The sequence below is a fragment of the Haemorhous mexicanus genome, chromosome 3, assembly GCF_027477595.1.
Source record: "Haemorhous mexicanus isolate bHaeMex1 chromosome 3, bHaeMex1.pri, whole genome shotgun sequence".
Lineage (NCBI taxonomy): Eukaryota > Metazoa > Chordata > Aves > Passeriformes > Fringillidae > Haemorhous > Haemorhous mexicanus.
Genome location: NC_082343.1, coordinates 84,636,823 through 84,653,498, shown reverse-complemented (window position 1 = coordinate 84,653,498; position 16,676 = coordinate 84,636,823). Strand labels below are relative to the sequence as shown.

At 39.6% G+C, this 16,676-nt stretch overlaps 1 protein-coding gene across 2 annotated transcripts in view; it reads right to left on the bottom strand.

Annotated features, from left to right (window-relative positions):
* IBTK (inhibitor of Bruton tyrosine kinase) overlaps positions 1-16,345 on the bottom strand; it is a 54,501-nt gene extending 38,156 nt beyond the window's left edge. Inside the window, exons 1-7 of one of the 2 annotated variants that reach the window (XM_059842550.1) lie at positions 16,150-16,345; positions 7,984-8,651; positions 4,636-4,732; positions 4,183-4,307; positions 3,230-3,340; positions 1,883-2,053; positions 643-760 (exon numbers count right to left, since the gene is read on the bottom strand). In XM_059842550.1, the coding sequence (XP_059698533.1) occupies positions 643-760; positions 1,883-2,053; positions 3,230-3,340; positions 4,183-4,307; positions 4,636-4,732; positions 7,984-8,307 (946 nt within the window). In that variant the 5' untranslated portion in view covers positions 8,308-8,651; positions 16,150-16,345. The remainder of the gene's footprint in view (positions 1-642; positions 761-1,882; positions 2,054-3,229; positions 3,341-4,182; positions 4,308-4,635; positions 4,733-7,983; positions 8,652-16,149) is intronic. The other variant, XM_059842549.1, reaches the window with a different exon arrangement.
* Between the last annotated feature and the right edge of the window lie 331 nt (positions 16,346-16,676).

Sequence of the window (16,676 nt, the reverse complement as noted above, 5' to 3'; positions counted from 1 at the left end):
CTAGTTGGTAATATATTTTTAAAAGGTTCTTTCTTGACTTCAGAATAAGAAAAAGTTAACAGAAGATTCTGGTAATGGTATTGCTGAAAAAAATCTGGATATAGGCAAGTATTTAACTTTAAAAAGTTAGTATGGAAAAAGTTATCAGTAGCATGTTTACAGTGCTTGATGAAAGAAGGACATAGGCAGGAAAGCTGAAGGCTAGTTTATAATTTATTAAAGGCAGTGCCAGCCAGATTACTGGAAGGAGACAAGCTTGCCTTGGAGTAATTTCCAACACAGCAACATTCCAATTCCTCAAAGTCTCCAGTAGCAGGACCACACAAGATACATAGAAGGTAAAAGTTAAAAAGAGTTCAAATGAGAGTTAAATCTGACAAGCTCCTGTCATCTCAAAATGTGAAAGTAACTGGTAGGAATGAAAAATATTCTTTGAAAGAAGTGTGAAGGGATGATGTCATCAGATTGATTAAAAAAAAAAAAAAAGAAAAAAAAAAGAAAAAGAAAAAAAAAAAAAAACAAAAACAAGAGAGAGAGAAAAAAGCTTCACCCAGGCTCCTGTTCTCAGAAGCAGATGACAGGTTAAGCATGAACAACATCTTTCAATGGCTGGGTTTTACTTTCAGAGCACTTCTACCTTACCTAGTTGGCCGCCATTCAGCCCCATGGTATACACTGCTTCCTTAGTCCATAGCACAGTATGGAATCTGCCTGCAGCCACTCCAATCACCATTCTACCTTTCAGGTTTTTTGCCTGAACCTAAGCACAAATCCAAAGTACATCTTAATATTAAGTAGCAACAGGTGAATTTCACATGTACAAACTTCTGACAACATTTAACTCCTAAAGTCATTAAGAATGAAGCACCAATATCAATCCACATACAGTCTAATAAATCAGGTTATTTCAGAAGTTCGTCAAGAGAGGAACTATTGCAGTAATGACAAAAAGAATGAAACTTTTTGTAATAGCTAATCAGAACTAGAATCAAGAATCAAGTCTCCTTAGGCTGTCTTCATATGTAAGATGTTGAACAAGACTGAACAGGACATGAATAGCACAGCCACAGAAGACACAGGTGCTGCAAAGTGTCAACTAGAAATTTCAACTTGCAAGTCCTAATGGTCTAAACACACTGCAGAACACTACACTACTAATTCCACACTTCACATTTAACTTAACTTTTCCATATTAAGATGATAAAATCATAGGAAATACTGTGGATATAGAGCTGTCATTACACTACTGAAGAACACATGGTACCCCAAAACACTACCCTCTTGCATTTTGGCCAATCATTCATTTTTACTTTCACAACACTAATAGTGCCGTGTTGCTCTACTTCAGATGAAGTTAGAGCTTCTTTATTTACCAAAAAAAAAAAAAGAATTTAGACATTAGGCACAGAAATATAGTTAGGCTGCTGATGCCCATACCCCCTCTCTCCCCTGTCACTACCTTCCCAGAGCACTGACTCCAGTGCTTCCAGCAAATGATGTAATGCTCAAACCCTGAGAGCCATCATCCAAGGATCCAAAAGGAGCTAAGACCATGATTCTCAAGTGATACATACCTATTAATACTTCAGCTACAGAACAATTTGGGGAAGAGGGAAGAAAAGGGTTTGGGCAGTTGCACCTTGTATCATACTTCACACTACAAATTTTGGTCTTGTTCAGGTTACAGACTCAGATGTTCATCAGAACACAGTTAAGATCTGAGATGTCTGATAACACAGAATCAAGATTTATCTGAACTCACATTAAATTTTGCTTTTCTGAAAAAGTTTAGGGGTTATTTTTAGAATCTTCATATTTTTCTTTCTGTTCAGAAAAACCAAAACAACAACACCAAACAATTAAGCCTTGATGTTATTTTTACCTGTCTTGGAACACTGCAACTAGAAGGAGGAGGAAGAATACCCAATTGATGGAAAGTATTCAAACCAAATGTGTAAACATATCCATCTTCTGTTAGAACAACAGTATGATCCTTAGCTGCAGCTATCTGGGAGCACTGATGACCAGTTAAGCCTTCCACAAGTCTTGGAACCTAAATCAGGAAAAAAAAAATTTATATAAAAGCATATTGTTTTGTTATTAACCAGTGGCCATCTATGAAACTAAAGTAACACCTACAGAAAGTCATAACCAAATATTGAAATAAAGATAAAATGCATTTGAACACACAAAACACTCATTAACATAACAACCACATCCCGTGCAGTAAGATGAATTACTTTCATTTGAAATGCTATCAGGGAAATGTCCTTATCTATCATAGTAGATTAATTTTAATCCACCTGTTCTGAAATTAGATTGGAAACTACATCTTCAGAACAGCTGAACAAATATTAACTATCACGTGGTATTTTAAATACCACAAACACTAAAGCTATCTCCCTCCAACACAAGATAATCCTAATGAATAAGGAAGCAGTTCTGTATCTTTGAGTCTTCATGCACTCTAACATGACTTCTCATTCATTCAACTACGTAACATCACAGTTTCAAAAGGCAATTTGAAAAAAAATCCTAATTTAACAGAATTACTTTCTTTAAAAAAAAAAAAAATTGAGCTCCAGTCTCCACTATAGCATTCAACAACAGAATATCAAGTTCTACCAGATACTCAATATTGGATTTTTTTTTTAAATCACTGTGCTGCAAGATAAATGCACACTGTGAGGTAGGATAAGATGCTTAAGTCTAAGGATTGTATTGTCATCATATTTAGTCTTCTCAAATTTTAGTTTTGTGCATTGCAACAATGCACTATTCAAATGAAAATGACCAGTGACTTTTCAATTAAGTTGCATAAGTCTAGCAAAAACCAACCCTACCATCCCTCTTCCTGCCACTACAGCTTCCCAGCACTGTATTGCTGTTTCTCTGCCAAAAAAGCCCAGCCAAAAAACATTTGCTTCCACTTATCTAGCATCAGCTGGCCTTTTAATCAACTCAGCCATAACACAAGTTTGACCACAGCACCTAGCTATCTGAAGTTAAACTATAACTGAATGCACATTCCTCTACTCTCTGCCACCTCACTATTAGCACTGGAGAAGTTTTTCTGTTAGTTAGTGGGAAGCAAGGAGTTTGGTTTAAAATGAATGGCAAACTCATTTTGAAAAAATACACTGACAGAAACTCTAATTCCCTTTTTAGACTTGCTGTTAGAAATAAAAGAAACATCATGCTAGACTACAAGTAACACAAGACAGCATACCAAGCATGTTTGCTCATCACCATGACCCAAGCGCCCTCCTTGTCCATGTCCACATGTATACACTTGGCCTTTGTGGGAAAGGAACACAGAGTGGAATTTGCAGAGTACCACCTGAAAAATGGCAAAAAATGGATGGGGAAGAGACAACATAGGGCAGATTAATTTTTCCAGATAATGTGAAAACAGCTGCAATAAGTACTTTGTGAAAAAGTTCTGCTTTAAAGATACATTCATGAAAATACAAGTAAGACAGGGGTATTAAATCATAGGACACATAAAATACTTGCTTTAAACATATTATGTACTGCCTTAAGCTACTTGAAGAGATCAACAGTTTCAGTTTATTAAAATAAGATCAAGCATGGCCCCATAGGCCAACAGAAACTCAAAAGACTGAGTTTTAAGGTCCACAATGCTGCCTCAGAAATGCCAAAGAAAACATGCTAAGACTGCAGCACAGATTGTCTGCCCTGAATGTTTGCTCAAGTTGTACTTTAAACTTTCAAATATTCTCAAACTGAAGTCACAAGAAGTTATTAGAGACATGTGCTTAACAGCATTTGCTGTTTTGAACACAAGATGAATTTTAATTCAACAAGTACCAAGCACATTTATTATTCCACTTCAGTTCAAAGTGTGACTGGAGTCACACAGGAAGCCAGCAGCTCAAAACAGTTACAGAAGTGTCAAGCTTCTGAATGTATTTAATGACACACAAGCCATATATCCAAAGTAAATCATATAAAAACCTCTGTTCTCACCCCAAAACAGAGAACCACAATTTCAGTAACAGTGATGGGGGGTGCAGGGAGGTAAGGAGGTGGGCAAAGAGGGGAAGGCACCAAGAACTATTTTTCCATGGAAATCTTCAGTGCCTGGTAACTCCTCAGTTACTTTTTCCCCCTTAAACACCCCTCACCAAGAAACATGCCTATGTAATACATTAGGAATACCTGTTTAATATACACCCCATTCCGAGGAAAAAGGTCCACCAATTCAGGATGATGTCTACCCTGCTGACCACCATGGCCCAAAGTAAAATTTATATTGTTTCCCCAGGTGTAGACTTCAGTGGGATCTGTAATGAAAACGATCCTCTCTTGTAAATTTATCAGTATTGTGCACATTGACTTCAAAAAACAATTGCTATTTCCATCTAAAAACTGAAGAGAATTTTTTTTAACCTAAAACTGAACTTTAAAAACATTTACTATTATAAGAAGTAAGGTACCATGACAAAATATTCCAGTAATATTGTACAGATGATCAACACTAGCATCAGGCATCTCAAAATTTATGAAGTCCCAATTAAAAACAGAAAATATGGCATACACTGGTACATAGATTAATACATTGTTGAAACAGATCTCATTGCAAAATACAAATTAGACTATTTTATTTCTTACCAGTTTTCTTGAACACCACATGGATAGGCCTATCTTTCATCACAAGATCCAGGGCTGATAAGCCTTCTTTATCCTGAACATATAGACTAACACCATGCTGAAAGACGAGAGGAGAAGAACTGAATTTTAACTGCACACCTTGATGCAAACCAGATAAACCTTTAAGGAGCAAAACATATCTTTAATTGAAGTTTAACACCGATAAAAGAAAATCTTCAGATTCAAGTAAACTGTATGCAAATCTAAAATAAACAAAAAACATTGCAAATCTGTTCTGCCATGTATACATCTTGTTGATATATTAACATGGATTTTATTGTCTCAACACTGACTGTGTAATAAACTGTAACCAGCAAAACACAAAGGAAACAGATGTGAAGATAAAGCACTGACATCTAGGAATGGCAAGTATTCACCAGCTTCAAAGGATGCATTTTCTTAAACTGGTATTCTACAGAATCAGTTTTGACAAGCTAGACAAGTGACAAAATTAAAAAACAGCTATTATTTTGAAAACAAGCAAGGAACAGAGTTTCACAGTTGCTGAGGAAAGGCAAGAGGACACAAACAGCCAGGAAAGAGAGCGCTAGGGAAGTTTCAGAGGCACAAAGCATCTGCAGGTCATTCTTTCAGAACTTAGAGAGACACAGACCATCTCTGTAAATACCATTTTCTCAATACAAAAGAGTGCTGCTACAGCAGCATTGATTTTAGGAAGGAAGTCAAGTGCCATCAATCACTTCCCAAAAGGGAAAAACTCCAGATATTCTCAAATAGAACCTAATGGCCAACTCAGCTATACCTGTGTACCTGAGGTCATGGCTAATACAAAAGATACCTTAGAAAGCCTCACACTTAAGAGGTAAACTCATGAAATACAACTTTATTTGGAAAAACATTTCCCAGAAGAACAACAGCATACGTTCTCCAAATTATAAAGACAACCCTAGAGCAACGGGGCTGGGATTAATGCACCCTGTAACAGAAAAGACTGACCTATTTTTATGACTTAACAGATAGCTGGATACTCTTCATTTCTGGAAGTTGTTTAAAATATTCACAAGCAGACAGAGGCTGCAGGGATAGTCACATGGTCAGAATTTTTTTTTAAAAAAATTCCAACTGCTGAGTGGCAAATCTTGTAGTTAGCTACAGTCTGAGAATAAGCAAAGAACAACTCCAGCCCACAGCAGAAGTGTGTCATCCACACTAGTTTAGGAATCCAGGGGCTGATTCTGGAGCTAGTACTGTTTAACATCTTGACTAACAACCTGGATGATAGGCTAGAGTGCTGCTCCCTCAGCAAAGGCGATGACAGGAGACCAGGAGGAGTGGCTGATAAGTCAGAGGGTTATGCTGACATTCAAAGGGACTTTGACAAGCTAGAGCAACAGGCTGAGAGGAACCACATAAAGTTCAACAAAAGGAAATGCAAACTCTGGCCCTGGGGAGGAACAGCCTGGTGAACTGGTACAGCTGGAGGCTGAATGACTAGAAAGCACCTTAGTAGAAAAGGACTTGGGGACTCTTGTAGACCACCAGATGACCACAAGCCAGCAAGCTCAGAGTTAATGCTGAAAGCATCCAGGGCTGCAGGTGGGAGCCTTGCCAGCAAGCATTACTCAGCACTGGCAAGCCACAGCTGGAGTGCTGGCTTCAGGTCCGGACTCCCAGACAGATAAGGACATACAGGAGCAAGCTCAGCAAAAGACCATGAAGATAATGACTGGGGCATCTGACATTGAAATAGAAGCTGAGAGAGCTGGGATGATTAGCCTAGAGAAGGTTTGGGATGGGGGAGGGGTTCAGCATGCCTTATCATACATAATAAATACCTAATTGGAGGTGAGAGGTAGGGATGACAGTGATATCCAATGACAGAAATTGTGGCAATGGGCACAAACTAACGTATAAGAAATCCTGTTTAAATCAAAAACACATTTTTACTGCACTGATAGTAAAACATTGGAACAGCAATGTCTGATGCTCTGCTCAAAGTCCAACCGGACATAGTCCTGGGCAGTCTGCTCTAGCTGACCTTGCCTGAGCATGGGAGATAGACTAGGCAATCTTCAGAGATCTCCTTCTATGTCACCTATTTCATAATTCTATTCTATAATCAGTTACTGTTGTTGCTCTGGTCTGTATAATACCTTAAGAAGACATCCTTTTTATAACACAGTGCAGCAGACTTCAGTTAAGGAACTAGAAGAGAGAGCACCCTCCATGAACTGCTTCTTAGAAGAGTATCAGTAAAGCTGGCTAGCAAAAAAATCTGATTCACTTATGTAACTGACAGAAAAGTAAAAGACACTGGGGAAAAGCTGTACAGGCCTCCTGTAAGCAAATATCAAAGATACAGATATACACACATGCACTAGAAGACTGAATACTTTTTCATATATCACATACACAGTTTCCAGTTTTCTAGAGAACAGAATCATATATACAATGCTTATAAAAACATCTATTTTTTTCAAGTTTAATGAAAACTTCCCCACTCTGTAAGGGGACAGCACATGAAATAAATATTTAACAGTTATCAGACCCTATCAGATCCACCATCTTTCTGCTTAAAGTCTTGTACAAGGCAGAGAGTTATGTCTACAATTGGCTAGTCACTGTAATTTTAAAAGACTATATTCAAAATGGAACATTCTCTGCCTTAAAAGGTTGTTTTTAAACAACCACAAGTATTTCATTTTCTTACATGGTTAAAGAGACTCTGAACATCTCAAACAAACATCTCTCCCCTTTGCTGTACTTGCAAAAGGAGGAACAGAAGGAAGATTAATTAAAAATATATACAACTTGCTAATTGTATGGGAAGAAACAGCAGTTGTAAGAAAGGGGGACTGAGCAAAAGCCCTGGTTTAAAATACTAATGAAACGGAGATTCACTTAACAGAATACTCCATATCTTGAACTGTTTATCTCTTAAACATAAAATTAATTTCTAACTATAACTCCATTTAATTTCCCCCAATTTTAGTTCTCTAACATCAGTTGATACAATTACTGCAAGTCTATTTTCAGAGTACTTTTAGTCTGACCACTCTCTATTTTTAAGATCCTGAGCCTGATATCGTCTACACAAACAAGTCTTCAAGGAAGTCCACAATTAATCAGGGATCCTTTCTCAGAGCTGATTTCTGCATGGGCAAAGGCAGACATCTGTATGAACAGAGATAACCTTCAAGTAAATCAAGGCACTGCAGTATGAGCACAGTATTAAGACAAGCCTCAAGAGGCTTCCAGTCAAGTTTAAAAACACACTTTTACATAAGCAATACAGTTGTATGTAAAAATTGTAGATGCCAAGGAAAATTACAGTTACAAATCACTCACCTTCAGTAATGACAAAACACAATCAATGTATCCATAAAATATACTTCTGTGCAAAGCTGTCCATCCAGACTCTTTGTCTTTTGCCAAGAGATCCACTCCTTTGGTCTCAGCCAACCAGTCCAGCACACCTTTTTTGCCACAAGACGAAGCGAGATGTATAACATTTCTACCAAAGGCATCTTTGATAGTTGCAGCATTGTAGCAGTAAGAAGACAGAAAGGCCTTGATCTGGCCTTCACTCCCTCTGGTAACTACAGAAATAACATCCAAAGCATGCTGTAGAGATCGACACTTTGAAGTGCACTCTGGCATGTAAGAATTCATCTTCAGTTCTAAAGCTGCTCTTCTCCTTAAGGGGAACAACCCTTAAGTGTATCAAGGCACTCCAATTCAGTACACAACACAGTGCCTTACAAAAATTGTAATTCCAAGGATGTAAATCCAAGTTTATTGAGCTGCCATTAGAAATCTTTGTACTGTTATGTTTGGCACTTGATCCAAATAAATATTTATAAATATATATTTTTAGAAGTCTTATTTCACCATCTTATATAACAAATAATCTTGTCCATAGAAAATTCCAAAAGTGAACTACCTCTAGAGTGCAGAGGGGGATTCCCCCTCCACACTACCTTATTCTTCTAAAACTCCATAATTGCAAGGGAGACCTGAAAGAGAGCAAACCAGAACAGATTAGTAAACAAAAACATTTTACCCCTGCAACTGTACTGATTTAACTGCATATCATTCAGCCCTTGTCTCATTGTCTTGTCCTATACTAGCAAGTATAGGACAAGACAATGAGACAAGGGCTGAAAGACCTGCCTTGTGTCATCTGAGCTTATACTCAGACATTCAATCAGATTAAAAAAGCATTACTCCCTTCCACACCCCAGCCTCCAAAAGCACCTCCTACCTTTCTTTGACATAAGTTGTTTAGGCCACAAAGTAAACTAGATCCAAAAAAGTTTCCTTCCCCACCCTGAGGATCCTCAGGATCCTGACTGTTTAGTGTCTATCATTACTTTGTGATCAGAAAGCAAGAACTGAACTAAAAGACTGGGTGGGGTGGAATCCATCCCCCAGAAAAATCCCCTCAGCTGTTGAGGACACCACGGCTAACAGAGGCATTGTTAGTAACACAGTAGAAGGAAGGAGAGACCACCAGTCTTCACAACCACTGCAATAAAAGAATTATGTCCCATTTTCTCCTCCCTGGCCCAAATATCTGCGCATGTCCCTGCTCATTCTAATCTGCAGAATCAATAGGAAGGCTCCTCTCCACCACTCCCAGAGCTGCTCACAAAGGTGGGACGGAGGATGGCATCAAAGCAAATAAAAGCAGCTTGTACAAGAGACATGTATTTAGGCTGCTGGAACTCAAGCAGGGCTAAGGTCTAAAGCTCTTGAAACAGGCAAGAAGAAAAGAGATCTAACTTGGAAGGGGTAAGTGACAAAGAAGAAGGAAAAGGAAGCAAAAAAAAGAATTCTTCTTCATGAAAATATATTCACAGTCTGAGGCATACAGCTTTTCTGCTTAGCTGTGCATACTTATCTTTAGCATACACATCTTTCTCTGGCATCCCTTTTCTCAAAAGTAAAGGAGGCCTGACAAAAGCACTCACCTAGCCTAAGAGATGTCTGCAGTTATAGTCAGAAGTGTGACAAGATGTGCAGACTGCAGTATAAAAATCACACACAAACCCAGAAAACAGAAAAAGTGAAACTACATACATCACTAGTACAAGACCCCCAAAAAAATCACTCTTCAGCCTTCCAGATATAAGTTTCAAACTGAGTGAGTATTCAGTTCATGTTCTTGTTTGCCGCACAAAATGTAATTTAAAGTTGTTCTACTACAATTAAAATATTCCAAGACAAGCTGAGCAATGCCATCCTGAAAGCTAAAAAAATAAACCAAAAATGTTAACACACCTTCAGAGTGGGGAATGGGAGGGATAAGACAGGGACACACCAAAAAAACCAACAAAACAGAAAACTCCCACATCCTACTCAGCAGTCATTATAAATGTTCACATCCTACTCCTTGACCCCAACCTCATCAAAAAGGTTGAGCTTAGCTTCCATTGCTTTTCAGCCACTAAATGTATAACCATATTTTCTTAATATCTTTATTTGCATATCAGAAAAATATATTTTTGTTTGGAGAAACAAAAAAGAGAAATGCCAGTCCATCTCTTGCTTTAAGAATAAAGATTTCCATAAAGCAGCAATCAGCTTAGAGCAAACATTAGCAATAGAATCTAAACTTTCAAGAAAAAAAAAAAATCTAGTCCAGAGTATTCATTTAAATATCTCATAATAAAGCCTCCAACAATTACTCTTCCGCCTCATTCAGAAGGGTTACAATACTCAGAATGCAAATCTATGGAGCAGAAATTGTTCAGTGTATACACCTCCAAAACAAGTCCAAAGAGCAGGCAAATGAAAAAGAAAAAAAAAGCATTTTTATTCACTACAATTTAGTCCCTCATCCCTGACCAGGGGTAGCACCAGGAAATCTTTACAAGACTAGAACTGACCACAACTGTTCAGCTTAGATTTGTCCCAGCAAGCTTCAGTTCACTCTACAGGGCATTTTCCAAACAGCATACAAACTTCTGCAGTAACACAAGAAATTTATCATATACATGTGTGGACTTTTGTCCTCTGACCTTCTCAAGCCTCAGATTATAAAGAGAAGTAAATCACCGTAACAGGTTTGGAAAAAAGCTCTGATTTCAAGTATACAACCTGACTTGTTGCTCCAATGAATCGAAGTGTGATAGGTAACTATTAGCACACTCGGACTGCCAGTGCATCAAACATCCTTCTAAAACTAATAATTAAAAACAAAACACCCTCAAAAAAAAAAAACCAAAACAAAACAAAAAGTCTATAAAAAACCCCAAACATTTCAAGATCTGCAGGAAAAAATGTATCACATTTCACCAATATGACACTAGGCAATAGAATTATGTCATGGAAGAAGTAAACATTTTATGCATGCCTTGAAAAGCACATCTTAAATATAGCTCATTGTTTAAACATTACTATTGTTGCTACACAGAAAAATAAAGGTAAAGATAAAAAGAACATTAAGAAATATCATTCAGGGAAGACATAAGGTTGACTAATCTGTTAAACTGGTATGAAATGGCACCACCACCCAAGAAAGCAGTCCTGCTCTCCCCTGTGTCATACCTTCCTTTGTGCAGATCCACACCTATCTAAGGCACTGAACTGCATGAGAAAATGATCCAGAAGAAAGCAAATCCTGAGACTTGTGTCATTACAAGAAAAGAACAAAGAGGCCAGACAAAAACTTATTGAAGGCACCGGAGCTCCAGTCTATCAAACACCAAAATAATGTGAATAACAAATCAAATATTAAAAGAATAAAAAGTCTGCTAGTAAACAGAAATATAAGCCTGCCTATCACACACTAACTCCATCACAGTGACATTTACTTCAGCCATGTGAAACCTGACTCTGCTGAATTATTTCTTTATAAGTCATTCCAACCCAGCCTTTCTTTACTGTAAACATTACAAAACTAAATACTGTATTAGTCTATTGATATATACACCTTGAGCTCAAGACAGAAGGCTGTAGATCAAGTTTTCACTTAAAGCTGTCACACTGGCAACAAACACTGTCACATTATTAAAAAAAATCTGAAAAAGGGTGATCACCAGACCCGACTGTTACACAAAGGAAGTCCTTAAGAGAAACCTTAAAACTTTCAAATTGTGAATTGAAGCTCAGGTCAGTGTGAAAGCATTTCCACTATGAAATGCTTACTTTGAGTATATGGAGTCCCAGCTGAACAGTGAGCACCTAAAACAAGCACAAAACAAGAAGCAGCAGCATTTTTTAAATTTTGAATTAAGATGATCTAGAACACGGTGCCATTTTGATTATGTGTCTTCACTTTTATTTGCAGATATTTCTGTAGGCTTCTCAGCATGAATCACATTCATGTTACAATACCAGTGTCTTCTTAATGTTGTAATTATTAAAAGACATAAAAAGCTAAATAAAGCTATAATATTTTAACACTTCTATGATACAGTAGGCATTATCTGGAACTCAAATTATTTTTAAAAACTGATTCCTAATTAACATTATAGAAAAAAGTCACAAAAAATGAAGGCATTAGAGCAGCATTCAGAGTATCCCAAAGATATTTTATTTCAGCAGCAAGTGGGTTTCTAACCCTCAGAGACATGAGCTATTTATTATACATGTTCACAGCCCAGGAAAATTTGAAAGATTGGAATTTGGAAGCAATTCTTTAGTAGCAAGAAAGAGTTTGAGGTATCTTGCCTCCCGCGAGTGGGTAGGTAGGGCTGTCTTACTCAGCTCTCCCCCTCAGAGAAGGCAAAGCACCACTGCACCAGAGCTGTCAGACACACTCCACGAAGGAATGTGTCAGATGCGTCATCTGACCCTATGGAGGCAGAACTCCTACAGCTGAAAAAGCAGCTCTGTACCTACTGCCGTTGTCTCAAAAATCTGTTCCTCTCAGAAGTCACTACAAAAATCAAAGCTGTCACACCTCTCCTGAGTATGAAGTGAACAAAGATTCTACAAATACCTTAGTGACTAAGGATGATGGTGATAGATTTCATTTACTGCAAACAGCAGACATGAAACCTCAACATTTGGGAAAAGTGAACAGAGTTGGCAGAAGCCTCCCACTGCGAAGTTCCAGAAACTTCCCCCTGTGTATCATAGTTGCTACCAATGCATTCCCAATTTTCTCTTTTTCCAGAAAGCATTTCCACAGAGGTTGTGCGCTCCTGGCTCAGAGGTACAAGGAAACAACGACAAACCCTCACCTCATGGGTGGCAGTGACAATGTATGTTTCTAGCATCCAGTCTGATTTGATACTAGAACTGCCATCTGTGGTGCTTCCAATTCTTCCTGAATACCTATATGGTGTTAGAGCTACCAAAACCTGGCTGACATGGATGTGGATACTGGTACCATGACAGTGGCTGGCAGCTGCTGTAGTGACTTTTTTCATTTAATACAAACAATGGTGTTACATGGAAGTGAAAGAGAAGGCAGAAGAGATTCAGCTACTCAGAATTCATTGCCACTCAAAGACAGATTGCTGGGTTTGCATCTTCAATGTGCACTGCATTAAAGTAACTCAACTGTCAAATTAGTCACATGGCCCTGAAACCCATCCTTGGGCTGCTCTACTAAAAGCCTATTTCTCAAGACCTTAAAATTGGCATAAGTTCATTCCACTCTGCTTTTTTGTCAGAGCTTAATAATTTATTTTTTCCGTGTTATTAATTTTACTAAATCAGTCACACCTAAAATGCACATGGTGAAAAATTACCTAGCTCCCCTAATTTGGCTCTCCTAGAAGAGAACTAAGTAATGGTTTCTATTTTTCATATAAAAGAAGCATACAGCTTTCCCTGACAAGCTTAACACCCTTCCTTAAAAAAAAAAAAAAAAAAAAAAAAAAAGTAAAAATAATATGGTTTTTCTGAAGGCACTAAATTAATTTTCTTTTCCTTTTGATAATAAGTTGCTAAGTGAAGTGAGACTGGCAACACCACACATTTCAGGAAAGTTAAGTCTATCCTTATAAGGGTATTGCAATATCTTAAATATTTCCAGTGTGGAATGGAAGGGGGTTGTTTTTTAAATAAGCAGGCTGACATTTCTCCATGTTGGTCCATTCACATTTGTTTCATAACATCACAAAAGACCTATAACCATAACAGCACAGAAATCCTTAAAATATTTGTACCTAAAGCAAACATCACTAAACAGACTACTTGATTAGTAAGCTAATAAAAAAAGGCTTACAGAAATAAAGCCATGGGAATTTGCTATCTTGTTACCACTTTTCCAGGACTTTCTGTTAACTATATTCTTACCTAAAGGTAACTATCTCTAATACATATTAAAGTAACAGTTTAGAATCTGATAAAAGTGACCAGAAAATTGAGGCTAGGTAGTAATATAACAGCCTTAGCACTGGCATCAAGCAAGATCTCCAGGAAACACAGATGAATTCCTAGATAAACAAAGCAAGTACACCTTTCAGGTACAGGTAGCACATCGTCCTAGCCTTTACAGAACAGTTAGACTACTAATTCCTGCTTAGATTACATATCCACACATAGTTTAATCAGCTCAGAAATTCCTTGTATGTTTGTTGAAGAATGGGCAAAAATCTACACTTTGAACACAAAATGTATTTTATGGGGAGAAAAGTGATTGAATATACAAGGAAAAACAGGTAAATCTAAGCCATGTAGTAGCTAAGAGTGGTTTAGCAACCTGAAATTCCCACAGAGAGACCTTAAAAAAAGCAGCTTCTTCTTGACTATATAATAGGAGCACTGAGACACAGAAAACAAGGGTTCTGCTCTCCTCAATGCACAAAATATCAGTCATGCTTCTAGTTCAGATAGCAAGTTTTAAGAAAAGCAAGTAAGTAGAGATAAACTTGGAAAGAGCCACTAGGATTGAGAATGTTTATGGAACAACACCTAAGTACAAGCAAGTTGGATCTCTTTTCTCCTTCAGCTGTGGCTTCAGCAGACCACCTAGATCCTTTGAATAAGGCGTCTGTTACACCAAGAAACATCAAAAATCCCGTCCCTTTTACTCCTGACAGTGGACAAAGAAGTCATTCGTTCAAATTTCATAAAAGATTCAGGTTATATGTCAGGAAGGATTTTCAAATGACAAATTGAATGCACGTCAGGCTCTCAAAACAAGCTAGACAACAAGCAAACTGCTCAAGTTATAAATAAATGTGACCTGCCCAGAAGCAAAGCTACAAAGGAAAACCAACTTGCTTTGAAAGACACCACATTCCACCATGCCCACTATGTCCCGTAGGCCACTGCTGCTTCTTTCACTGGGATGAGGCCTCCGTGCCACCACTTAGCACAGGTACAAGCCAGCACAAGCGACCTTTAGAGGCTCTCTCCAGATTTTCTCCAACTTCCTCCTTCAACAACAACAGCATAATCCTTATCAGAATGAGACATTCAGCAATCCAACAACCCTAATTCAGTAGCTCGTAGCTGAGCTAAGCAGCACTGCCAATTAAAGGCTGACACATCTGTCAAAAAAAGACCAAAGTACCACTGGTAGCTAAATTCAGCTACAAACGTCAGAGCACATCTATCACTTGGGAATCATTGTACATAAACAGTAAACTGTGAAATACTGTGCTGCACTTATCTAGAAATACTCAGGACTGCTTATGCTTAATAACTTCACACTGTTTAAAAAAATTAAAACAAAGTGTACAGGCAAAAGTACAGTGAGTGCAGCTAGAGTCATTTCCACAATCCATCAAGATCTTGCTTCAGGCTTTGTTGAAACAGATCATGCTGAAGGGAAGTTAAACACAACAAACCACAAGTGCGCACTAGAACTTCACCCCACTTCAAATTATGTCCGATAAATCCCATCAAGGACTTTTCCATCTTGGGAAAAAGTGACGTTTTTAAATTAACTGGGAACTTCTGGTACAGTTTTAATGTAGACTACCCACACCAGATGTCCGTGGGCGATTACTGTTTTTTGTAAACCACAAACTGTGACCAGTTTCCACAAAGACAGACAACTACACTGACCACATAACCAAAAAAAGAGTTGTATTTCGCCTAGGAAGACTGCATGAAGTATCCTTTTAAGATAACTAGGAGACCGCAGCTCTCCGGTGCTTACGGTGCTGGTCTAACCCAGCAGCACTGTGAGCTGCTACCAAAACCGGACAAGTATCACCAAGAAAGAGAGAAACACGCCAGGCTTTCCCTGAATCCACAGCTAAGGAAACCTGGCAAGAGGCTCCTGCCAGTGTCAGGGCGGGGGAAGGTCTGAAGTGCTCCAGGGAGCCAGAGAGGCCGGGGCAGGCAGAGGGGCAAGGGGCCATTCTGCCTCCCACTACACGCGTCCACGTAGCCAGGAGCGATGAGAGACTTATTGACACAGGCGGCCGAGCCACGAAGCCGTCCCCTCCCATTCTACGTGGCCGGCTGTCCTTTATCCTCCCTGGCTGCCTTGCCCGGAGCTCCCCCCATTCCTTCAGCTGCCCACTGCCGCCGTCCCGACCCCTCCGACAGAACCCGTCCCCCGAGCGGCTCCGCCGCCGGACGCACCGGCCCGCCCCTCACCAGTCGCTAGATGAATGGACTCGGGCGGGCAGGGCGGGACGCGCGCTGGGCAGCGCGGGGGCTCATCCTCAGTGACTCCGGGGCAGGGCCAGGCTAAGGGTGCAGCCGCTACCGCGACAGCTCCGCCGGCGACAGCGACAGCGACTGGCAGGGCCCGCAGCTCTCAGCGGGGAGCACCGACAGCGGCCAACGCACCCAGGAAGAAGCGAAACGCCGATTGGCCGCCGCTCAGCCGCACCTCGCGCGCCAATTGGCTGCGGCTGCCGTCTTGGCCCCGCCCCTTACGGCCGAGCCCGGATTGACTGACAGGCGGGGTCAGGGGGACGAGGGGCGTGGCCCGGGGTGGGGGCCGTGGCCCAGGGCGGCCGTGGGGTGGCAGGGGTTAATCCAAGATGGCCGGCGGGGTTTCTGTAGGAGATGTGGGTCCTTGCGACGGGCAAGGGATGGGGGAGAGCTGAGGGGCCTCCTTCTGGCAGCCTTGGCCGGAGAAGCACCGTGCCTTGCTGCGAAGGGGAAGGGTGGCATGG